At 46.8% G+C, this 21641-nt stretch overlaps 1 protein-coding gene across 1 annotated transcript; it reads left to right on the forward strand.

The window, feature by feature from the left end:
- The first annotated feature begins 631 nt into the window (after nt 1-631).
- On the forward strand, nt 632-19805 carry Smd1 (small ribonucleoprotein particle protein SmD1). Its single transcript, XM_077670723.1, has 5 exons — nt 632-783; nt 1079-1155; nt 6897-7088; nt 13039-13144; nt 19664-19805. Exons 1-4 carry the CDS (start codon nt 770-772, stop codon nt 13119-13121), a joined length of 366 nt encoding a protein of 121 aa, XP_077526849.1. The 5' UTR covers nt 632-769; the 3' UTR covers nt 13122-13144; nt 19664-19805.
- The last annotated feature ends 1836 nt before the right edge of the window (nt 19806-21641 follow it).

Raw genomic sequence — 21641 nt, forward strand, 5'->3', positions numbered from 1 at the left:
CTTTGCCACCTGTTGTTTAGGACATGTTCCAATACCTTTCCCGCACACGAAGTAAGGGAGATGGGCCTCAGATTCTCAATGCCGGATGGAAACATTGGTGGTTTGTGTCTTCTTGAGCACACACAGACCGACCGCTTCCGTGTGCTACTGGACGAGGCGCTTTGGTGAAAACGCAAGCATAATAAATGTTTGTTTGCAAAAAAAACTACTTCAGTACAATCATGTTCATGGGTCAAAATTTTTAAAAATGCGCCGTGGATAAAACCGAGGATGACTGCGTAAGACATCAACCGCATTAATGTGAGAAAGCACTTCGTTGATGGATTTCCCAGTATTTTGGCAATAATTTTCATGATGTAAAGTTGCCAGCTCTTGCAACTATTAGCTTTGGCAAGGGCGTTGTCAAAAAACAAACGGTGACGGACAAAATCTACGCTGCTTTTGTAAACTCGTACTGGATTTTATTGGCTGCTTTTTGGCTACTTCTGACTCGTTGTAACGCCGGCATGTCGAAGTGGTCAATTTGGGTATCGCCTGCTGCACTTGAAAATGAACAGATGTTCTGTTTTAATGGTTTTTATGGCGCGCGTTTTAGAATTAACCGGTTTCGCGTTGTTTATTTTTTCTCACAGTTTACTAATCTAGCTCTTGGAGGCTCGCTGGCTGAAACTACCACTGCGTCGCGCCATTTTGGAAGCATTGGCGTCTCTCAACGCAAACAACACGTTTGCCATCGGTAGCCGGCTTTCTATAACTATCCGCTGCAGCCATGAAATTAGTCAGGTACGGTATCGCTCATTTTGTGAAATGGCAATTCAATTCAATGTGTTGTGAAATACGGTCTAAGCTTTGTGCGATGTTCGTTGTATTCGTCTTTCGGTGTGTGCGCGCTTAACCGCGTGTTGAATTAAAGAACAGTTGTATGAAAGGTGCTTCAGAATTGTTGCTTAAAGATGCTCGAAAAACTATTTTTTTCAAATTCTAGACGCGATGCACCCGTGTGACACAATCGGCTTTACATGTTTTCGTGGTTCCTGGAAGTAGTACAATGAGATGTCATTTCCCCATCGTTCTGCAGATTTTTGATGAAACTGAGTCACGAAACGGTGACAATAGAGCTCAAGAATGGCACCCAAGTCCACGGCACGATAACTGGTACGTATTACATTGGGCTTCCATACGATGGACCTGGTCCTGAAGAACGGCATACATTCCGTGTACGATTGTTACTCAGCACATGTATTTCCGATGCCCGTGTAAGTGTTGCGCGGTTTTTGCGATGGACATACTTCGTTTCCAGTGTAGTAAACAGCATTTAGCGTTGTCTGTGGAAGCAGCAGGGCTTCCTGGCGAGTTGAGAGGTTCTTGCAACAGCACCAAGCGATACAGAACCATGTGATCTGTGTTTTGTGTGCCGCCTTATGTGGCATCAACAGCCTGATAATTTGCGTTACACTTTTCTCACACCCAACAGTAGGCTAAAAGAAGCAGGGGTGTGGTAATGATCAAACTAATACATTTTGTACCTTAAAGCAGTTTCAAGATCTGCAAAGGGAATGTCAAGAAGATGAAATTCCAGCTATGTTCTTTCATAGGTGGCTTTGTTTAAAGTGACAGTGAAGAGATTCACAATTATTGGGTAATTAACTTCTGTGCATAAGTCATATTCTGATTTCTTACGGCGGACTTCCTTGCGCTGTTTCACGTAAACCGTGCTTTCAAAAGGGTAGTTGCCACCTTCAATGATTTGCCGACATCTGCTGCGACAACACACTCTTGCAATGGCGCAAGCTGAAATTCGCATGACTAGTGTCATGCTCAGCCTTGCATAAACAGACAAAGTCAATATTTGCCACTAAATAGGCGAAAATCAAAATTTTAGACTTATTGTAGCAAACCAGAGTGATGTAAGAGAGTGGGTAAGGGGACCCGCCGCGGTAGCTCAGTGGCTAAGGCATTGTGCTGTTGAGCACAAGGACGCGGGTTTGATTACCAGCCGCTGCAGCCGCTTTTCTGATGGAGGCAAAAAGCAAAACTGCCCGTGTGTATGAGATTTCGGCGCACATTAAAGATCCCCCCCCCCCACCCCCCCCAGGCGGTCAAAATTAATCCGGAGCCCTCCACTTGGGTGCGCCTCATCGCCTACGTTGTGTCAGCGCATTAAACCCTGCAATCAGTCGAGAGGGTAAGGGTACATAGTTTTGTCGTATTTCCAGTATGACAGGTGCAAACACCTGCTCAAGTTGTAGTTGAGGGTTCTCTTCCGTACATTCTGGTGTTCTTTTAGACATCTCAAGAAGTCCTTTGTTTCCCCTATGTACACTGATGAACAGTTGGCTCAGGAAATTTCATAATCAACGCCCGAAACAAGTTGAGTCCAAATCTTACTCGTTGGGACAAACTACTTCAAGCCTGCCCAAAACTTCTGCCAAATAATCAACTTATCACATCTTATCGCCACTACAACACGGTTTTCGCAAAGGTTTATCCACAGTTATCCAACTGGTTGAACTAATTCACGACATCTCCCTCAATGTAGACTGCAGAAAACAAACCGATTTAATTCTATAGGCCTCCTGCGCTGGAGTTTTGGCAACATGCAGCGCCCCTAGCGGCCGACGCCTCTGGGTAGTACAATAGCAGATGACCCCCGCCGCCCTCCATATGTTTTAATTACAAGCCAGAGTGAAATGAAAGTTGGTTGTGGCGCTTTGTGGCGTGTTTAAATGACTTCATACTGTATGAAATAGCCCTTAAAGTAGTTGCAGAGGCTAAACAAAATAATATCTGCTAAAAGAAGCCGATTTATCGGCTTTCTTTTTAGCGAGCTGTCACGGTGGTCACGGCGTCGGACAGTATCGCCAGGTCGGGTGGTTTAACTGTTTGACGACAGTTACAGTTTTTTCTTCTTGCGTGCGGTCGACAAAGGAAAGTTCGCGAGTAGCATTAACACGGAACTCTGCTCATCGTATATCCTAAGGTAACTGCAAAAGGTTGCTTCAGAGGGAGCATGCAAGCGAACGCAAGAATTGCGCAGCCGACTCAGCTGATACTGCTGGCCTGGCACCGCCTTTGAAACGAGTGGAAATTTTGTTTTGTATTTTCGCAAACTAAATGATTCTTGCATAACGTTTTACGCAGCAGGATTTACGAACGGCAGGGTACAATAGCACCAAATAAACAAATTAAGCGCTATTAAAGGACGCAAAACATGCACCAAATCACACGCCCGCTGCCTGCAGAGATGTATGCTTCTATAACATCACATAACACAGCATAACATAACACAGCCGCATACACGGCGTGGGGCCCCAAATATTTACATACGATCATCACTGAGCTGTGTTGGTTTTCTAGTGCAAGGGTCGTCGAATCTGAACGCCGACACGCCAACTTCGAATGGAGTTAGACAGCGAGACAAGAACAGAGGATTGGCGTCCTCCAGTTGAATTGCCCCCCCCCCCCCCCCCCCCCCCCCCCATCTTCACACTTCACCAGATTATTGTCAAATATTATTAGAAATTCGCTGTATTTTTTTTCTCTTTGCATTCAAAGCCCCCCTCCTCCTCCCACCCGATTTGCCGTCCAGCCCTCCGCCGTGTCGGCTGCATGGAACTCGGCCGTTGCTGACCCTCATTCTAGGCTATTAAGTGCGAACTGGGAATGTATGCTGCAAGAGCGTAATTAAGTAAAGTGAGAGCAAACAAGGAAAGCGAGCGGCCTCTTAGTTCGTCCGACCACTTTGTTTTACGGCCACTAATTTCGGAATCGCAAAACAGATTTCACGCTTCTGATGGTCACGGCATTTTGTCACTGAGACACGCAACAAAACGGCAAGCTAACACTGCACCACCTACGCAAACGAGCACTGGGCAATGAAAGTGCACGCATAGTGTGCAGGTACGCAAAAGAGGGGCGCACCGCAGCAGGTGAGCCTGCGGTCCGCCGGACTCGCTGGCTTTTTAAAGCGCGATCATCGCCGATTGCGTCACTCTTCTTTTTTGATCGGCTGTTTTTGAGAAGTCTTTGTCACCTAGAGTATTAGTTTAAACTAGAAATTTCACCTGAAATTTCACTTCGTACGACCATCGATCGGTGAACCTGCAAGTAGCAGGCGCCGTCATGGTTCTGGCACTTTCGTCGGCGCTGTAAACGTGTTTAGCGCTGCAAAGCTTTTTCCCCTAATGCTAACTTGATCGCCGAAATAGATCGGACGCGTCGGGGATGAGCTGGTGACCACGTCGCAAAATAATCGGGAGCGTCGAGCTCGTTTTGCTTCTGTCAACACGGGATCCTATGGGACCCACGCAGCTTTGTACTACCCGGAAGTACCGCCCGGAAGCCGCTTGCGCTGCGCCCCCTGGGTAGCGCAGGAGGCCTATTGGATCTCTCAAAGGCTTTTGATCGGGTGCCACACAAAAAACTTTCAAGAAAATTAGAAGCAACAATAGGCACAGGTGCACTTACTAACCGGATAGACAATCCGCCTCTTTCACAACCCCACTGCGCATGCGCAATCCCCTAGCGGCCAAGTCCCTAAGCAGTCCAGTAGGGGCAGCAGACGACAATCCCCACAGCTCCCGCACAAGCGGGAAGGGGTCGTGGTTGTATTTACATCGTTTGATTTTTTGTGTGTGCTCGTTGTGCGCGGAACAATGCCCACAACTTGTGCTACGTTCCGCTGTAACTCGGAGTGCCGAAAAGGGAACGGTGTCGGCTTCTATGGCTTCCCGTCGGCCGCACGCGATCGGCTACGGCGGCTTGCGTCGCTCGCGTCGGCTCGGCATCCTGGCGGATATTTGATCGCTGCTATCTGTGCAACTGCGAATGACAATCCGCAACACAACTTTTCACTACACTATCATCCCCTTTCTCGCATGTGGAACTCTATTTAAGTTATAACTGCCGTTTGAGTGATCGGTGACCGAAACATCTGCGTAGCCTGTTTCGATGCTTCCGCGCAGGTATCGCCATCTCTCGGCCGCTCGGCGCACCGCGCGCTGCGGCGACCGGTCAGCGTATAGGTCTGCATCGCGGCAGATATATCTGATCGCCGCTTTTAAAATAAGCCCTGACAACAATCCCTAGCACAATTTTTCACCACACTAACACCTACTTTCTCGCATGTAGAACTTTTTAGCGATCAGATTGATTCAGAAGAGCAGCGACAAGTGCGGTTGCTACCGTTGCTACCGTGGTCTGCGCCGGTTCGAGCCGCTGAGTGTGCCGAGCTGGCAGGCGCGGCCGGCGTGTGCGCGGACTGTTTCCGAAGGCAGAAAACGCTTCACGATTGCTTGCTTTATCCATTTTTTGCGAACAAACGCGCAGAATCTACAAATTCAGCTCAGCGATCATCGTAGTTGACCATGGAGCAAAAACAGTGGGCGGAGCGACGCCGACGACGCATTTCATGCGCTCATCGGGCCGTCTCAAATTCACGCGTACGACTAGTCGTGGCGACAGTCGTAGCGATCAGTCGCATGCGAATCGCGTGTACCAATCGTACATGTGTCCAGCGAACTGCCGGCCTTTGTTGAGCTGGCGATCGCACTTCATGCCAGACGACTCCAAGTACTGCTCGCTCTGCTACTCGGACGGCACACGGATCTGTCCGAGATTTCTCTGCCAGTCCTCATTCAGTGATAAGAAGCCGCCTGGTATTATGTGATGACCAGGGTCTGTCGTCTTAAGGCGTTATAACACCAACACAGAAGAAAAACTTCGGCTGCTCCTCGCCGTAATGTGGGATTGCCGTGCATACAACGAGAACGCAGCCGGAGGAAACGCCGGCAAACCCTACAGCTTCAACTTCCGCTAGGCACGCTAGGTGGCAGCACACCGCAATGAAAGAGGCGGATTATCTGAGTAACCGAACGCAGTACGTGCAAGTCAATCGCAGAAGTTCTACCATAGCCAATGTTACGTCAGGTTTACCACAGGGCAGTGTTTTGGCGCCCATTTTATTCCTGATCTTCATTAATGATTTACCTGCTGGCATTGGTGTTTGTTTTGAACAGTGCTTGAGCTCAGTAGCCTTAACAAGCACCCATCTAGGCAACACCCGGCTGTTTATCCTTGCTTTTGCTGTGATTTGAGTTTCTTAAATACATCGCAATCAGGCAGCTTCCTGTGTGAAAGGTTGCGACTTTGTCACGGTCGATAATCCGTTGCATTCACCAAGTACCATTGCATTGGCTGTTTCTGGTTGCTTCAACTGTGAGAATGGTCACAGTAGCACTGCTAAAGCTGCAAAAAGTATTCAAATTTTCTACTGCGCCTTCTTCTTTACACAAACCTTAACCCTTTCAGCCCTGATTCTTTTGTTTCAAGCAAAACAATGTTGTCTGTGTGTTTTCCTAAATTTTTGAGGCTCCCATAAGCCCACAAACAAAAATAAAGCTGGAAGTGCAAATATTAAGATTTATTAATCAGGACATCTGGCAATTAAAAATTTTATGTTGAGCTGAGACATAACTTCTGCATATGTTCCTAAACCTTATGACTACATGAACCTACGAACAAAAATTGAGCTACCTAGTGCATGTATTTATAGATTTGCAAACTTGGGAATAAAACTCGGACGGCCATTTTTTTCAGCCTCAATGTCGTAATTTCGTCTTCATCAGGGCTTCTTCTTTGTAGCATCCAGCTCCACTAAAATGAAACAGCAGTGATATCTATTGCAATAGGCATCATTGGAGAGCGATTCCCCCGAAAACTAGCAGTTTTGGTTTCGTTCTCTATGCACGGGAGGAACTTTTAGGTGATGGCATCAATTGACACCGCCAGGGCCAAAAGGGCTAAGGCCTTGTGGCCTCACCTTGGGTCATTTGCTCTCGGAGAACACACACGCTTGAGGTTGCGGGGATAGTGATGACCCCCGGTTCCTGGCGCAGGCGTGGACGTTGCCATGAACACCCACCTGAAAGCGGTCAAGATGACCATGAAGAACCGGGAGCCCGTGCAGCTGGACAGCCTGAGCATCCGAGGTAACAACATCCGCTACTACCTGCTGCCCGACAGCCTGCCCCTGGAGACCCTGCTCATCGACGACACGCCCAAGGCCAAGGCCAAGAAGAAGGAAGCAGGTGAGGGCACGCCTCCGCTCTTGGCTTTTGTTGGGGCGAAGCCCGTTAGGGGCTGGGGCTGGCGTCTCCTGTCATCGTCGTAATCGTCGTTCATCTCATGTAGTCACAGTACTAAAACACCGGGAAACTCGTTTATGCCTCACGCTTATGCTGGAGCACTTTGTAGCCCGTACTAAAAAAACACCGGGACACTCTGTTACGCCTCGTGCTAGAGAGCTTTGTGCTTCACAGACAAGAGACTTTTACAGCAAAGCTGCATACCTCTACCCCCCAATGGTTTCATCTCCGTTGGCAAAAACACCAAGGCGCCAAGAATACACTTTGCACGCTTCGCCCCTCCCCAGGTTTCACGTTAGTGGAGGTGGCCCCGGATTTTTTGCTTGTTTGTTTTTCTATGTCCTTTAGGTATCTGCACTGTGTTGAATATGTGGAGTACAGGCAGTGAGACAATCCTAATTAACTGTAATATTCAACAATATCAACCCCTCAAATGTTTCGGTGCAAAATTTCGCACGCACTCTGACACACGAAATTGGCGGCGAATAACGCAAGAATAACTTTTAGGTCTTGTGTAATTAGCTATTGTTTCACATGGGGTTGTTTTCTGGTCTAGTTGTCTCCTGTAACTACCTTTCTTACATACTTTCAATTTCGAAACTAAATTTTTTTACCCGTTATACCTTGGTGATATTGAAAGGTTCTCTATGCATGAGCCCGTTTAATAAAGAAGTGATGTTCCATACTACTGGGAAAATTTCCCATTTCTCGATGAAGAAATTCCCGATCTTTAGCACTTTTCTCCGGGGGGTTTTTCAGCAAACCACTGTACGTTTCCCTGCAGAGTCTTTTTGCAGTTGATTGATCTTTCACATGGTTTCCTGTTTTGTTGACGGTGATAACGATGAGCAGTGGCCTCCCTTTTGAATTGGGGTGACAGCATAGGCCATCTCGTTTATGTTCTATGTTCAATTAACCTCTGACTCGTATTTCCCTTAAGTTTTGCCCCGCCACTATCTGTGGCTGTGATGACCCTCGATCGACACCTTCTCTGCTTTTTCCCCACGAATACTCTCATTTCTGTTTAATGATATTCACCGCTGCCCAGTTAACGCTTCCATCAACGGTGAAACCCGGTGCCTGGGAAGACTGTCCCCCCACTTCTAGCTGGGTGGATGTTTTGGCATTCCATGGCTGTGTGGTTGACTTTTTGGTTTATCTTTGCCTCAGCATATGCAAGCCTCATTCTGGGGCGAATATTTTAGGGCATTGGGCAGCGCCGCCTAATGTCCAATTCATGCAGCCTTGGGGATGCAGACGCTGTTGCGAGATTTATAGCGTGAACGAAATTCCGCTTCCTCTGTTGCTTTTTTATGGCTTTCACAGTGCACGCTCAGTGGTGATGACCTGTTAAGCATATTTTGCAGTGGTTTGGGTTTAATTACACAAATATTGAGTTCTTCTTTTTCTTCTTCTTTATTTATTTATTTATTTATTTTGTCAAGATGTTACTTAACACTTCCTTCGTGGCAGCATAAACCCGGAACCTCTGATGTCCCCAAAAATGCTGGCTGGAGGAAGAAAAGTGAGCTGGTTCAAGTCGGCCATGAAAGTGGTTTAGTAATGTAAGGCCAAGCAACTGCAAAGTTTTCAGTGGTCTCATTAGTGTGTCTTTTACCACTGTGAGAGTGACAACTGTGTTTTTCGGGTTCAGTTCCAGCTGATAAGTGTGAGTACTTTCATTTTGTTGAAGGCAACTTCAATAAGAATCCCCTCCTTTTTTTTATGGAAAATAGGATTGTTCCTTTCGATGTAGTTGCCGCATTTATAGCTGTGCCTTAAAATCACGAGTTGAGTATATGGGGTGTATACAAAACCACATAAAGCTGGATTGGCTCTTCGGCGTAAACTTTGTTGCTGAAATGAAGCAATCATTTTGTGGCCACATCTGTTTTAATGCTAAGCTTTGGGTTCCAACTGCAATTATTAAAATTGAAGGGGGTGGACTGGCCTTAGAAAGTTTGTTATTGCTTTCCAACCAATTTTGATGAAATTTTATGAGCTTGTTCAGTTTTTTTTTAGCTCATTTCAAATATTCAGTTAGTTTTGATGGAAGGTAGTTTTTTTACAAGATAATTAAAAATTGCCCTTGATTGTTCTTGAGAACTATATAAAACAAACCATTCGACAAAAATTACCAGCGAGGCATGAATAGGTAGTAGTAGAAGTTATAAAGATTGCAATGCTAAGGCATCTTTTTTTTTTGTCTGCCAATCACGTGCAAGTTTACATCAATTCTAACTTCTTGGTTAGAAGCATTCTTGCTAGCCAATTATAAATAATGCTGATTAAACAATTATTGAAACATAAAATCCAAAATTTGTTTCCCTTATTGCGAGGTTTACACATTCAGCTTCACGCTCGAAAAGAAATTATCTTTTTAGTGGCTCTACATGTTGAGATATACCTCTCGAGAATTTCCTATCACTGTGATACCGCTTGTGGCACAGAAGTGGGGAATTGTAAAGAAATTGTTATTTCGGCATCAGAATCTCGTCGAAATCGGGCCTGTACAGCTTTACAAGTACCTGGCATTGCTCAAGTACCAACTTTTCGGAGGAAAAACTCGGCAAAACCAAAAGAAAAATGATACTACTTAAAAAATGCTTTTTTGGGCAATTTTTTTGGTCCCGCAGACCCATCTGCCTCTTTGAGGGCACTGAATGTAGTGGTAAAGTTGTGTTTTTGTGTTTATTTCCAGCCGAGAAGTGTGAGTACTTCCATTTCAGCAAAGACAACTTCAAAGAGAACACAGACCACCGTGTCATTTGAAAAACAAAATCTATTCCTTTCCATGTAGTTTCTGGATTTCCAACTCTGACTTCAAGTCGTGAAAGATGAAAAACTATCAAACCCGCAGTCATCTTTACCCGAGTACAGAAGCTTGTACAGCCAAGTCGGCTTTTTTCCCCCCTTGTCCATGGTTTTTGTTCCAAATTTTTGAACTGTGTCGCCAAAGGGATGCAGTCATTTTGTGGCCACCTCACTTTTATTGCTGAGGAGCTAAGGCTGCGGAAGGATCCAGGTTAGAGTTCATTAGAGTTCAAACCGCATCCATTCACGATTTCGGTGAGGACCCGCTTTTATGATGGAGGCAAAAGGCAAAATGCCCGTGTGTACGAGGTTTCGGCGCGTGTTAAAGATCCCCAGGTGGCCAAAATTAATCCAGAGCCCTTCACTACGGCATGCCTCATCGCCTGAGTTGCGTCGGCATGTTAAACCATACAATCAATTGATTTTGGTGAGGACGCTGGAGTTGGTGCTACAACTGTGCTTTTGTGCTTATTTCCAGCCGATAAACGTGAGTACTTCTACTTCAACAGAGGCAACCATTATGCAGAGCTTGGCAGGCTCTTTTCACTGCCCTTTTGTAACAGCTCTAAACTTAGTTGTAAAAGTTAACGCAGTTCTTCTGCTGCCACATGGGTTTGAAGGCACGGAAGCGGAAGAAGCAGCATGGGCATTGCAGAGCTGCGTTGGTTAGCAGCACGGCAACGGCCATTGCTGTGTACAAACGAAACATAAGCGGCAAAGCAGGACCAAATAAATCAAACAAGAAAGCCCACTGAACCCCAGAAGAGAGCAAGTAAAAGAAAAGTATGAAAGAAAACAAGCCAAGAAGGGAATGAACGCCACACAGCTGGACACCTCTAGCTCGTGGTCGAAGAAGCTAGGCCGGAGAATTGGCAAACGAAAGCGTGAGTTCTGCTACAAACACATGCAACGTCGCTCGTTGATCACGTGAACATCGGCATTTCTGCCTGTAAGTGTTTGAGACACAGCACGAGAAGCTTAAAATGAGGTGATGACGAAAGATACAAAAGGAGCTGTTAGGCCCAGTTTGTAGCCTGGTTTGTTGTGTGGAGAATGTCAACGCAGGCTCCTAGTAGCGAGACCACTGGTTGACCCACAGGACACCAGCATGAGTGTTCCCGGGTGATTCATAATGCTTGTGGGAACCAGGTAACTGGACAGCAATGGCTCTCTGGTCAGTCCCACAAGGTGGCCATCCACACAAACGAACCGTGTGCCAGGTGGTGAAGATTTGGATGGGAACACGAGTGTGTTCAGGACATTGCGGACAGCAGGGAACTGAGAGAGTGCGCGGCGAGGTGGGCTGGGATCGGACCTCTGTGGAGACGGAACTCAGAGTAATGGTGTGCTTTTCGGGAAACTCTGTGTCGTTCTTCGGAACCATGGCCAGGGGCTAGGACCCTACTACCACACGTTCAACACGTTGTCGTCTGGAGATGTTCCTTGTCCATATTTGAAAGGCACCCAAATGTCGCAATGGCATCATTTCCTGTGCTGGATAGACCTCAAGGACATTTGCAAGGATGTTTGCGTTCTGGAAGTATGTATAGTACAGTTATTTCTACTCACTATTCACAGTGGTGTAAATATTGAGAAGCCATGTAATTCGGTCTTATTCGCCGCTTTTTTTTAACTAGCCAGCGAGCCTGTGACAGTTTGTAATCTGCCTCGAGTATCATCTGCTAGTGTTTCTTCTTCTTTCTGCCAAAGCAGTCATTAATATTGTGTTGTTGCCGATTTGAGATTCCAACTTGGTCACTGCTCCACTACTGGTGAAAGCTAAGCACCAGAGAACAGCTCTTGCTGTCACGAGTTGCCAGAAAATTCCCTCTTCTCGTATACACAACCCCAGAAGGTGACTGTGGGGAATTGGCTTTGTGTTCAAACTAAATCCACGTGTGATTCTTGAAGGGACACTAAAGTCAGTGGTGTGACGTTTTCGTATTTATTTCCAGCTGACAAGTGTGAGTACTTCCACTTCAGTAAATTCAACTTTAAAGGAAAGCAGACCATCATTTAAAAAACGAAATTCACTTCCTTTTCATGTAATTGTGACCTCAAGTCACGAAAGAAACAAAAAAAAAAAACTACAGCCATTACTTTGGTCTACGGATGTATAGAAAAGTTCATAAAGCTGGGTAAGCTCTTTTCGTTGTCCGTGGCTTTCGTAGCAGCTTTGATCTCTACCGTCAAAGCGGTCGCTCTGTGGCTGCACCAGTGTGTTTGGGAAGGAAAGGCAACGTGAGGGATTGGCGGTGGGTTTGAACTAACCTCACTGACAATTCTTAAAGGGTATAACTGTGTGCTTGTGCTTATTTTCAGTCATAAAGTGTGAGTACTTTCATTTAAATAAAGGCAGCTTTTTCTAAAGGTTGAATACTTTTGAATGTGAAAGTCTTCTATGCCTCGCGAGTCCAAAAGTCCAGTGTTGTGGACCGTCTCTACAGTAGATGGTACCAAAAGGACTGTCGGTACGTGGAGTGTGGGGGGGGGGGGGAACGAGTGACGGACCGTGAGGTGAACAGGTACCGCAGAGGACGCTCAATCCAAGAAAGTAGTGGCGTGAAATGAAGGTGGCTCTTCATGGATAAACCAAAGCTATTGAGTTCTGCTGGACTGTCATATGAAGGGTTATGTAAGTTAACTCCACGATCTGGTTACAGGTTGTGTGAACTCGTAAAGCTGAAAGCGATGGGGCTAGTTTGTTTAGTGGTGCTGTCGTTGAGAAGTGTTTTTTGATGGAGGTAAGGGTAACGTCAGCCGTCGTGTAATCGCGTAAGAGCTGTGCCGCATGTACTCAACTTGGACAGTGGTGTGTTTTACTCTCCAGCCATGGTGGCTCAGTGGCTAAGGCGTTGTGCTGCTGAGCTGAAGGACGCTGGTTTGCTCCCGGCGGCAGGGGCTGCTTTTCCAATGGTGGCGAAAAGCGAAGATGCCTTTGTGTCGAGATTTCGGGGCACGTTAGAAGATCTGCAGTTGGTCAAAGTTGGTCGTAAGCCCTTCAATATGGCACGCCTCATAGGCCAGGTTAAATCCCACCTTAACCATTTTTTTTTTTTTTTTTTCTCTCTCCTCCCAGTCGCCATGGGTCGTGGCCGTGGAAGGGGCAGAGGTCGCGGCCGTGGACGCGGCGGTGGCATCAGGGGCCGAGGTCGCCGGTAGACGGCGACTCATTGGCCACCAAGGTATGTATTTCCCTTGGCCATTCCTTGCTAAGATGGTGGCTGTACTCAGGTGGAACCTAAAAACGACAATTGAAGTTGTCCCTGTGCCTCATCAGCACAGCCGGCTGTTCCCCTGTGCGGTATGAAGAGCACTTTGCTGAGCGTATTTTGAATGTGACACAAGTCGTTTCTGTGATTTTTCTAACTTAATCTGCTCATAAATCACTGCAGCAACGACAAACAAACTATGTGGGAAAAAAACAGAGTATGCACTCGTGTCGATGCGCAAGTGCATGAAAGTACTGCTGTTGCGCAGTAGACCGGTGAGGGAAAGCAACCACATGACGGTTGCCTTAATGGCAATGGTTGCCGTACAGCGTAAGCCTAATGGTAGCATTTCGGCTGGCGTACCCGCAAATTTTCCCGCCATTTTTTCGCGGGGCTACCATGGTTGCCAGACCAGGACTGCCCTCTTTTGATTAGCTCGCATCATCTGTAAAGGCCGCGGATCTGTCAGCCCGCTCTGGTAACAAACTCCTGCGATCTCGCCGCGCGGGCTCGGGCTCGAGCCCGGGTTTTTTTTCACTTCGTCCCCACGGGAGGTAATACAAACGTATGGGGCCCGTAAAGGCAGTCCGTAAAGGGGAGGGCAGTCCTGGTCTGGTAACCATGGGGACGAAGCAAAAAAAAAAAAACAGGCTCGAGCCCGAGCCCACGGCGCGAGCGAGCAGGGGTTTGTAACCAGAGCGGGCTGACAGATCCGCGGCCTTTACGGGCCCCATACGTTCGTAGTACCTCCCGTGTGGACGAAGCGCAAAAAAAACCCGGGCTCGAGCCCGAGCCCGCGCGGCAAGCGCGCAGGGGTTTGTAACCGGAGCGGGTTGACAGATTACCAGAGCGGGCTGACAGATCCGCGGCCTTTACAGATGATGCGAGCTAATCAAAAGAGGGCAGTCCTGGTCTGGCAACCATGGTAGCCCCGCGAAAAAATGGTGGGAAAATTTGCGGGTACGCCAGCCGAAATGCTACCAGCCTAATAACCACTGGACTGGCTTCCATTGAAGCTTGCCTTCACCATTTCTGACCATCAAATTGCTCCCGAACAAAGAATGATAAAACCAGAACCCTTTCTTTAAAGGGGGCCTGAGATGGATTTCAAAGTGTTTTTGTTTGTGTCAGAAATCTACTCTATAGTTCTTGTAGAAACAAGTCCAAAAATAGTAAGCATATTCGCTCACGCTAACAAAAGTTATTACCCCGACGAGACAGAACTATTTGTTGGCTCGGCGGCTTGCGATGACGACATAGTCCGACCTCGTCCGAGGCGAAGCACTCATTTCATGGTTGGCCGCCGGAATGTCCGCGATTTTTGACGGCGGCGGTTTGGTTTAGAGCGTCGTCGTTACCATGGTTACTTCAGCGAGTGGGTCGCACATGAGACGACGACGTCCTTTTATTTTTTTTTATTTAAGCTACGTTTTCATTCTTTACGGACTTTGAGCAGGAGATACTGGTGATTGCGGAAGTCGACCTTGCATGCGCGAGAGTTTCCGTGAACGGTAACTTATTTTTACCGTCGCTACATAGCGATACAGAGGCTAGAATTTCTACCGACTGTAGTAGCGAGCCCCCTGCGCCGGCGAAATGTACGCTCGCGTTTTGATTAGATTACCGGAAAGTTCCGAGTGAACGCCCTCCCCCGAAACATCGCCAACCCCCTTTTACGGGTGAAATATTCAATTTACTGAAAGACGCGCGCCCACCCTGTGAAATCCATGGCTTTAGCGCCGATGAGTGAACAAAACAAACCCGAATCATCTCTTCATGTGTAGATGCGGTCACTTATTCGTCCTTTCCGCGCGTGACCCGAAATTTCGCCCATCTCGTATTTTTCACTTGATATCACTGTACTTAAATTGGGAGGGCGTTCTTCCGGAACTTTACGGCACAGCAAATGCGCTGTGCTCTGCGCTTCATGCAAGCAATCTTAGTTGATGTTGTTTACTACATTCTTGCTAAATGATGATCAGGAGCACGATAAAGGACAATTTTTTTTTAGAATGAGTGAGCAAAATTTCCGCCCCTACTCCAACTTCCCACGCTTCCAATGGTTCAGATGCCTTTATGAACTAGCATAGCTCTTTTATGCTTTCAAAATCGTCTTGGGCAAGGTAATATAGGTAACTGCGGAATCATTACAATATATCTTACTCATTTTATATCGAAATATTTAGCGGTGGCGTGAATTCTGGTTAATGCAATACTTGGTCCTAATTCTTCCCACTAGATGGCGGCGTCAACGTCATGTTTTCGATTTTTTAAGCTCTACAGTAGAAGTATACGGCTCTTTTAAAAAAAAATTATTGTATTGTGAGAGTTCAATCTAAGACGTCTAAGATTCAAGCCATTTCAAGCGTAAGCGAACAGCTCTGGGCAACAAACGTTTGTGTCATTTGCTTTGCGACAAATTCGCCAGATGTCGCTACTCGGCAGAGCCGGTAAGCCGGAATGCAGAAACCGCAGAGTGCAATCCTTTCGTTTTCAGCGGCTAACGGCTACTCTTGCTTCATTTAACACGGTAAACGGTAAAGCGCGCTAAGGACACTAGGCAACAGGTTCATTCAGAAGGCCGGTGCAGCAAACCACACTTTCCTGCGATCATGACTTGATAGGAAGCAATGAAATGAAACTCTTTGGCAGTTGTCGTTACGGAATGAGCATGCTCTTGCCCTTGTCGCGACCGCCGCAGAGAATCAGCTGCGACAGCGTTTGGGCTTGAACTGATTTATTCAGCCCGCGTGAGCGCACTTGAGCGTGCGCCTCGTGATCACGAGCAGTGGCCGGCGTCGTCCAAGCGCTGCGTGCGGAGCTCCTCCTTCGTCGTCGGCGCGGCGCTCCCTTGGCGCGCTGTTCGTTACCACCTCTGAAACAACGTCGAGGCTACGCTCGAAACACAGATGGTGCAAAGAATCTATTCGGGTACAGCGTCCAAGAAAGCAAATGCAAAGAAAACTGATGATACTGAAGACACGGAGCGCTGAGCGATCACGCTGGCTGCAAGCGTCGTTGCTCCTGCGCTGACTGTATTGCTGTATCCTTCCGCCGAGAACGGAGGAGCGTCAAGCCCGGTTTGGCCCGGTGTGTAAGTGCCTTACACTCCGGTATAAAACAAATATGTGTGACTGTGTAAAAGCACCCACACACAAAAGATGTTTTTTGTAGCTTTCTGATGTTTTTACGCTCGTAAAAAATTGATTAAATCAAGAGCGCACAAACACGTCACGATTAGTTCAAGAAATAGCCGTTGAGCCCCGATACCATCGACCCCCCAAAAAACCCCATCTCAGGGGCCCTTTAACTCTTCTTTGCGGCGGAAAAACGGCCGATTTGGAATGCCTTCACGAAACTATTTTTTTTTTTCTCTTCAGCTAGTGGACTCATTTAGCCTTGTTATGCATGAAATTGTAGCTTATGAGTGGCTCTTCCAAACACATAACAGCAGTTTTGTGAAAGGTGCAATTATTTGCAGTTTATTGGTCAAATAATCAGAAAAAAATGCACAAAAAAGTATACACACAACGTATATAGGCAATTGTACTTAGCCTAAAAATTTTTTTATAGATTTTAAGATATGCAAATTGTTTCTACATTTCTTGTCTGTGATTGTATATACAGTTAAACCTCGATATAACGAAGTCGTACTTGCGGGCGAAAAATTCGTTAAATCGAGAATTTCGTAAAATCGACGTTTCGATTTTACAGTTAATTTAACCAGTTATTCAGGTTTCAAAACCTTGCCCATCACTCAGAAACAACTGCTATGTAGTTACCTCTCCACTTAAACCGAAATTTGTACTAAATCTGGCCGCGAAAATTGTGTGAATTAAAGGCAATGGAATTCGGATAGCCGACGGTAGTTTGTGTCGTCGTAAAACCAATGCTTTTTCCGCAACGTTGCATTAAATATGATAGCAGACTAGGTTTCCAATTTTTCTTTTTTTCATTTCGGTCACTACTAAACGCCGCTGTTAGTCGAATGAACCAGCGTCCATGCCCCGTGAACTTCACCCCGGCGAGGTGCTGGTTCGAAGTTATGCCTCTTTTCGTCCGTTCAGTGGTAGGCTTAGGCGCGGCGTTGAGGGGTGCGGCGGGCCAACAGCGGAAGGGTGCTATAAAGCTTTCGAAAGACTTTTTTCATGCACAAAGGCTCTGCAGTATGGCCGCGTGATGCAACCACGACACTCGAGATAAAGCCATGATTGAGAGTTGAGCGGAGTACACACGGACCGCTTCACTTTGTGGAGCAGCGCTTACGTGCTCCCGCTAGAGCGGAAAGCTTACATTCGATATCTTCCGGTCAAATTTGATTAAGCACTTACTTTTATGCTCTGAGGCCTAAAGAAACCGATTTTTCCGCATCACAGCTGTCTAATGAACACGTTTTGACCACGTTCATAGAGCAATTTATTGCCACCAGCACTCGATGTTCAAGCCGTAGTGAAGAAGTCCGTAAGCAGTGCTTGGCGTTTCTTGACCAGGGTGGGCTTTACGTGACGCTCGTATGCTGACAGCGCTAACAAGGCTTGCTTTTCAACATTCGCATGCGCCTGCGTGCCTCCGCAGAACATCGATGGCATCCATCACTTCAACGGCCTTCGGTTTCACCGACACTTCCTCAGGCTCTTGTTCGGAACACTTTTCTTTCCCTTGGAGTGCTCATGCTGTTTATAAGACTCATCTAGTGATGGACTAGCAAAATATTAATTTGGTTATCAGCGAGCACAACCTAGAGCAGCAGCACCGTGAGCAAGAATGCGTAGAAAAAAACACTAGCTAGAAGTAGGCTTCGGCCTTCGGCAGCCTAGGCATAGAGGGCGCTGGCGTAGGCAACGATGGAGACGTCAAAATGGTGGCCGCACTATTAAACCGTCCATGACCGCATGCGGTTTTTGAGCAGCTACTTTCATCGCTTTTAATTGCTCTCAACCGCATAATTCAGCGCTTTTCTTTCATTTTAGCCTTTTAAGAGTTAATGCGAGTACTGAATGTTTTCAATGTAGGCTCTGAGAGGCAAAATAAAACGTGCCTCGACTGGAATTTCATTCTTCCTTTCTCGCCATGACTTCGTTAAATCGAAAGCGCCGCACGAAATTACTTCGTAAAATCGAGATAAAAATACAGGGATTTAGCAAAATTTTGATAGAAAACTTGAAAAAATTAGTTATATCGCGAATTTCGTTAAATCGAGGTTCGTTATATCGAGGTTCAACTGTATAAATCAATGCTATACACCAAGTTCTGGTTCTATGCGGGTCCGTCAACCTAGTGGAACTGACGGCTGTGCCACTCCGCGGGTCCACTCGAGAGTAGGTCGTTATCTCTAAAATATGCATCCAAGTATACTTGCTTGTGTTCTCACACAAACTCATTATCACTTCAGTGACAAAAAACAAGAAAAAAATTCCAGCGCTCTTGAGAAGCATTGCACATCGCTCCGCAGTGCTAATCTGACACGAGTGCCAGGCTATGTTGAAGGTGATAACGCGATACGGCGCGGTGAATTTGACAAAATATCCCTGCCGTACGTTGTCCAGACCCTGCACCTCAAAGTAAAACCACAGTCGTCAGATGGGAAGCACATTTTGTTTATAATTACACACTACGAAGTCACAAACGAACCTACGTGGCAGCACCTGTCGAAGTCTGAGGTTGTTGAATGGGAGAGTCTTCATCAGAACTAAAATCTAACGAATCCGCATCGTTGGTGGAGTCATCACTGCTGCTGGGGTAACAAAAGTCAGCAGCAGCAGCAGCTGCCGAAGTCCCCGCCGCAGCTGTCTGCTTTTGTGGAGTGCGCCGGGATGCAGACGCCATTTTCACACAACTCGCCGCTAGCGCAGGTTCAAATTTCACTCTTGGCGCCATCTCCGCGCGCAAATTCAACAAAACACAATAAAATAAAAAGAGGAGTTGTCAATAAATACGCCAGGTGGCGTTAGTTGTCCGCAAGGCACCATTTATAGCTTTCACGGGACGTTTGAAGTCATCGGAACTTAGTGTCCGATGGCCTATGGTGCCGTAAGGAAAGAGTTAACGTGACAACTCCTTTTCAGACTGGTAAAAAATGTGCAGGGAATACATGAATACACCGAGCATGTTCTTGCTACGAACTCTCTCCGCCAACCAACCATTCATTCAGATGCGCGGACATTTTTCTGCGTTCGGTGTGGAAAAATGTCTCGTGCTTGCACATTTGCACGTGCAAACCGTGTTTGCACGTACCTGGCTTGCACGTACCTCGGCACAAGAAACATGTAGCAATGTATGCCAGAGTTCACCTGTTTTACGCACCCTTACACAGAGCTACGTTGATGCATGAGCACATCGGTATGTCACGTTCTTGTGGTTGGGCCTTTGCAAATCCAGTGACTGTGCTGTTAAACTTTAACAGCATCCTGCCAAAGCTGAACTAAGTTTGGTCGGGCTGTTGTAAAAGTGAAGGTAATGATGGCAGAATTTTGTTACAACCCCATTTTTCAGGTTCACCAGCAACATCTGGTTCGAAGGAGTGCGCCATTCACAGCCCCTGGGATAGGCTGAAGCAGCAGCCACTTCACCGCACTTCAGCAGATCATCCATTGGGGCCCGTTAACTGCTCTTCAACTGTTAATTGCGTTTTCTTTTTTTTTGTAGTTAATCTTTTCTCTTTTTGATTTGGAATTGTGTTTTCGCAGCAGTTGCTTCGTAGGGATAATTGTGATGCGAAAGCACGAAGCCGCAACTTGCAGCACCACAAACAATGTCACCCAGGTTGATATTTCTGTTTTTTAGTTAATTTTGTGGCTATGACATCAAAACGAAAAGCTGTATATAATACAATTCGGGGCTTGTTTTTCATCATCAGGGGTATATGTTCACTCTGTTGACTTTCAGCAAAATAAAAAGTGACATTGCACCAAAGGGGATTGTGTGTAATTATTAATGTGTAACTTGCGACAAAATCCGTGTAGTAGTTTTGTGTCGAAACTTTAGGTTCACTTCACTAGCAGGTGAGCAATTGTTTTTTGTGTTTCACTTGGAAGAAGGTGAAATGTATACAAATTGCAATTCCATGAACAAGCACTCAGCAAAAAAGTTTTGATGGGTGTATGCTGGAACCGTCACTGACGAATTTTGGGCCTCAAAATTTAGGAAAAGAAAGATAAAAAAAAAATTAAAGCCCTTCCACTCAATGTGAAAGCTATCGGGCGTGCAGAGCAGTGATTCGCCATAATGGGCTGTAGCGCCGTTATCCGCTCACTGCTACCACCCAAAGCAATTCAAATTTCCCGCCTCCATAGTGCTCGCACGCCGCCTGATTGAAACTGCGGCAGTGGGAGTTCTGTTCTTTTTGTGCTTGCTTTTCCTCCCGCACGTGCCAGCGTTGCAGTGCCACTTTTTTTTTTTTTTTTTTTCTTACCATCGTAAAAAACAACCCAACGAGCATTCCTAACTGCATGAACGTGGGCGCTGCCGGTTACTTGTATATATTTTGCCTCAAACGTACCATCAGTTTTTTTTATTTGCTCCAAACAAGGGGGAGATGTATGACGAGCGCCAGCGGTTCACGAGTTTTGAGCGCGTATGACTATATAAACCGCTTGGCTTTCGAAGCCTCTGTGGGACGCCGCAACGACAGCCGCTACGACGGAACGCCATGGGGCTCTACTTAAGTCCAGCGAGCGAGCTACAATGACAAAGCAAGCCCCTAAAAAAAAAGTGCCTCCAAGTGAGGAATTCCCAAGCCTTGTAATAATCTTCTGTGCTCACCGCGCTACCTAACACGAGCAATCGGCAGTGCTCCCACTCCTGCGCCAAATGCGCCAATTTGCGCAAAATGAGATATCCTGCGCCATCCTGATAAAAAAAACCCACGATTTTGCAAGAAAGTGCGCCAAAATTTGTGTCGCACAAATCGCGTGCAGCCTGTTACAAGCACTACTTCACAGTGGTCTCTAGACATGTATAACTAATTCGGCTTGATAACTTGAACTCCCAAGCACCCGTCATCGTGTTTGCCGCTGTGAGTTTGGTTGGCGCCGTGACTGTACCGCTGATACAGTGTTTTCGTCTAGCAACTCATTGCAGCGCTGGCGTACCGCGGTTAAAAACTTTCCTTCTTGCTGTAGTTTCCAATGGTTCCTGCTATAAACAATAGGTAGTTTTAGGTAGCGCTTATTGCCGGCTCACTCTGCTCCGAGAGGCAATGGTAGTGCCGTTTCGCGGCATGCGTGACGCGCTCGGCTGCAAGCTCCGCTTCGCTTGTTGGGCTCGCGGAGTGGACCGTCGCAAGTGAAGCGGGCCGTGAAAAACGGCCAGTCTCTCTAAAGCATGAACCTCATGGAGCGTTTTCTGCTTGCGAAAACGCGCCGCGCACGCCACAGGCGCGCTGCCGCTGCCGCGTAATCACCCGCACGCTGCGCGCGGCGCGGCAACATGGCGGCGGCTTCGGCCGCGAAGTGGTGTAGGGAGCTCGAGT

The sequence above is a fragment of the Haemaphysalis longicornis genome, unplaced genomic scaffold (genome assembly GCF_048455015.1).
Source record: "Haemaphysalis longicornis isolate Haplotype H1 unplaced genomic scaffold, Haemaphysalis longicornis Haplotype H1 scaffold_5, whole genome shotgun sequence".
In the NCBI taxonomy this organism is placed as follows: domain Eukaryota; kingdom Metazoa; phylum Arthropoda; class Arachnida; order Ixodida; family Ixodidae; genus Haemaphysalis; species Haemaphysalis longicornis.

Bases quoted from the DNA above. Each gene is read 5' to 3' on its own strand.
- Smd1 (XM_077670723.1), top strand. The intron at 1,156-6,896 runs GTACGTATTACA...TTCCTGGCGCAG, and splicing joins AGTCCACGGCACGATAACTG to GCGTGGACGTTGCCATGAAC. The intron at 7,089-13,038 runs GTGAGGGCACGC...CTCTCCTCCCAG, and splicing joins GGCCAAGAAGAAGGAAGCAG to TCGCCATGGGTCGTGGCCGT.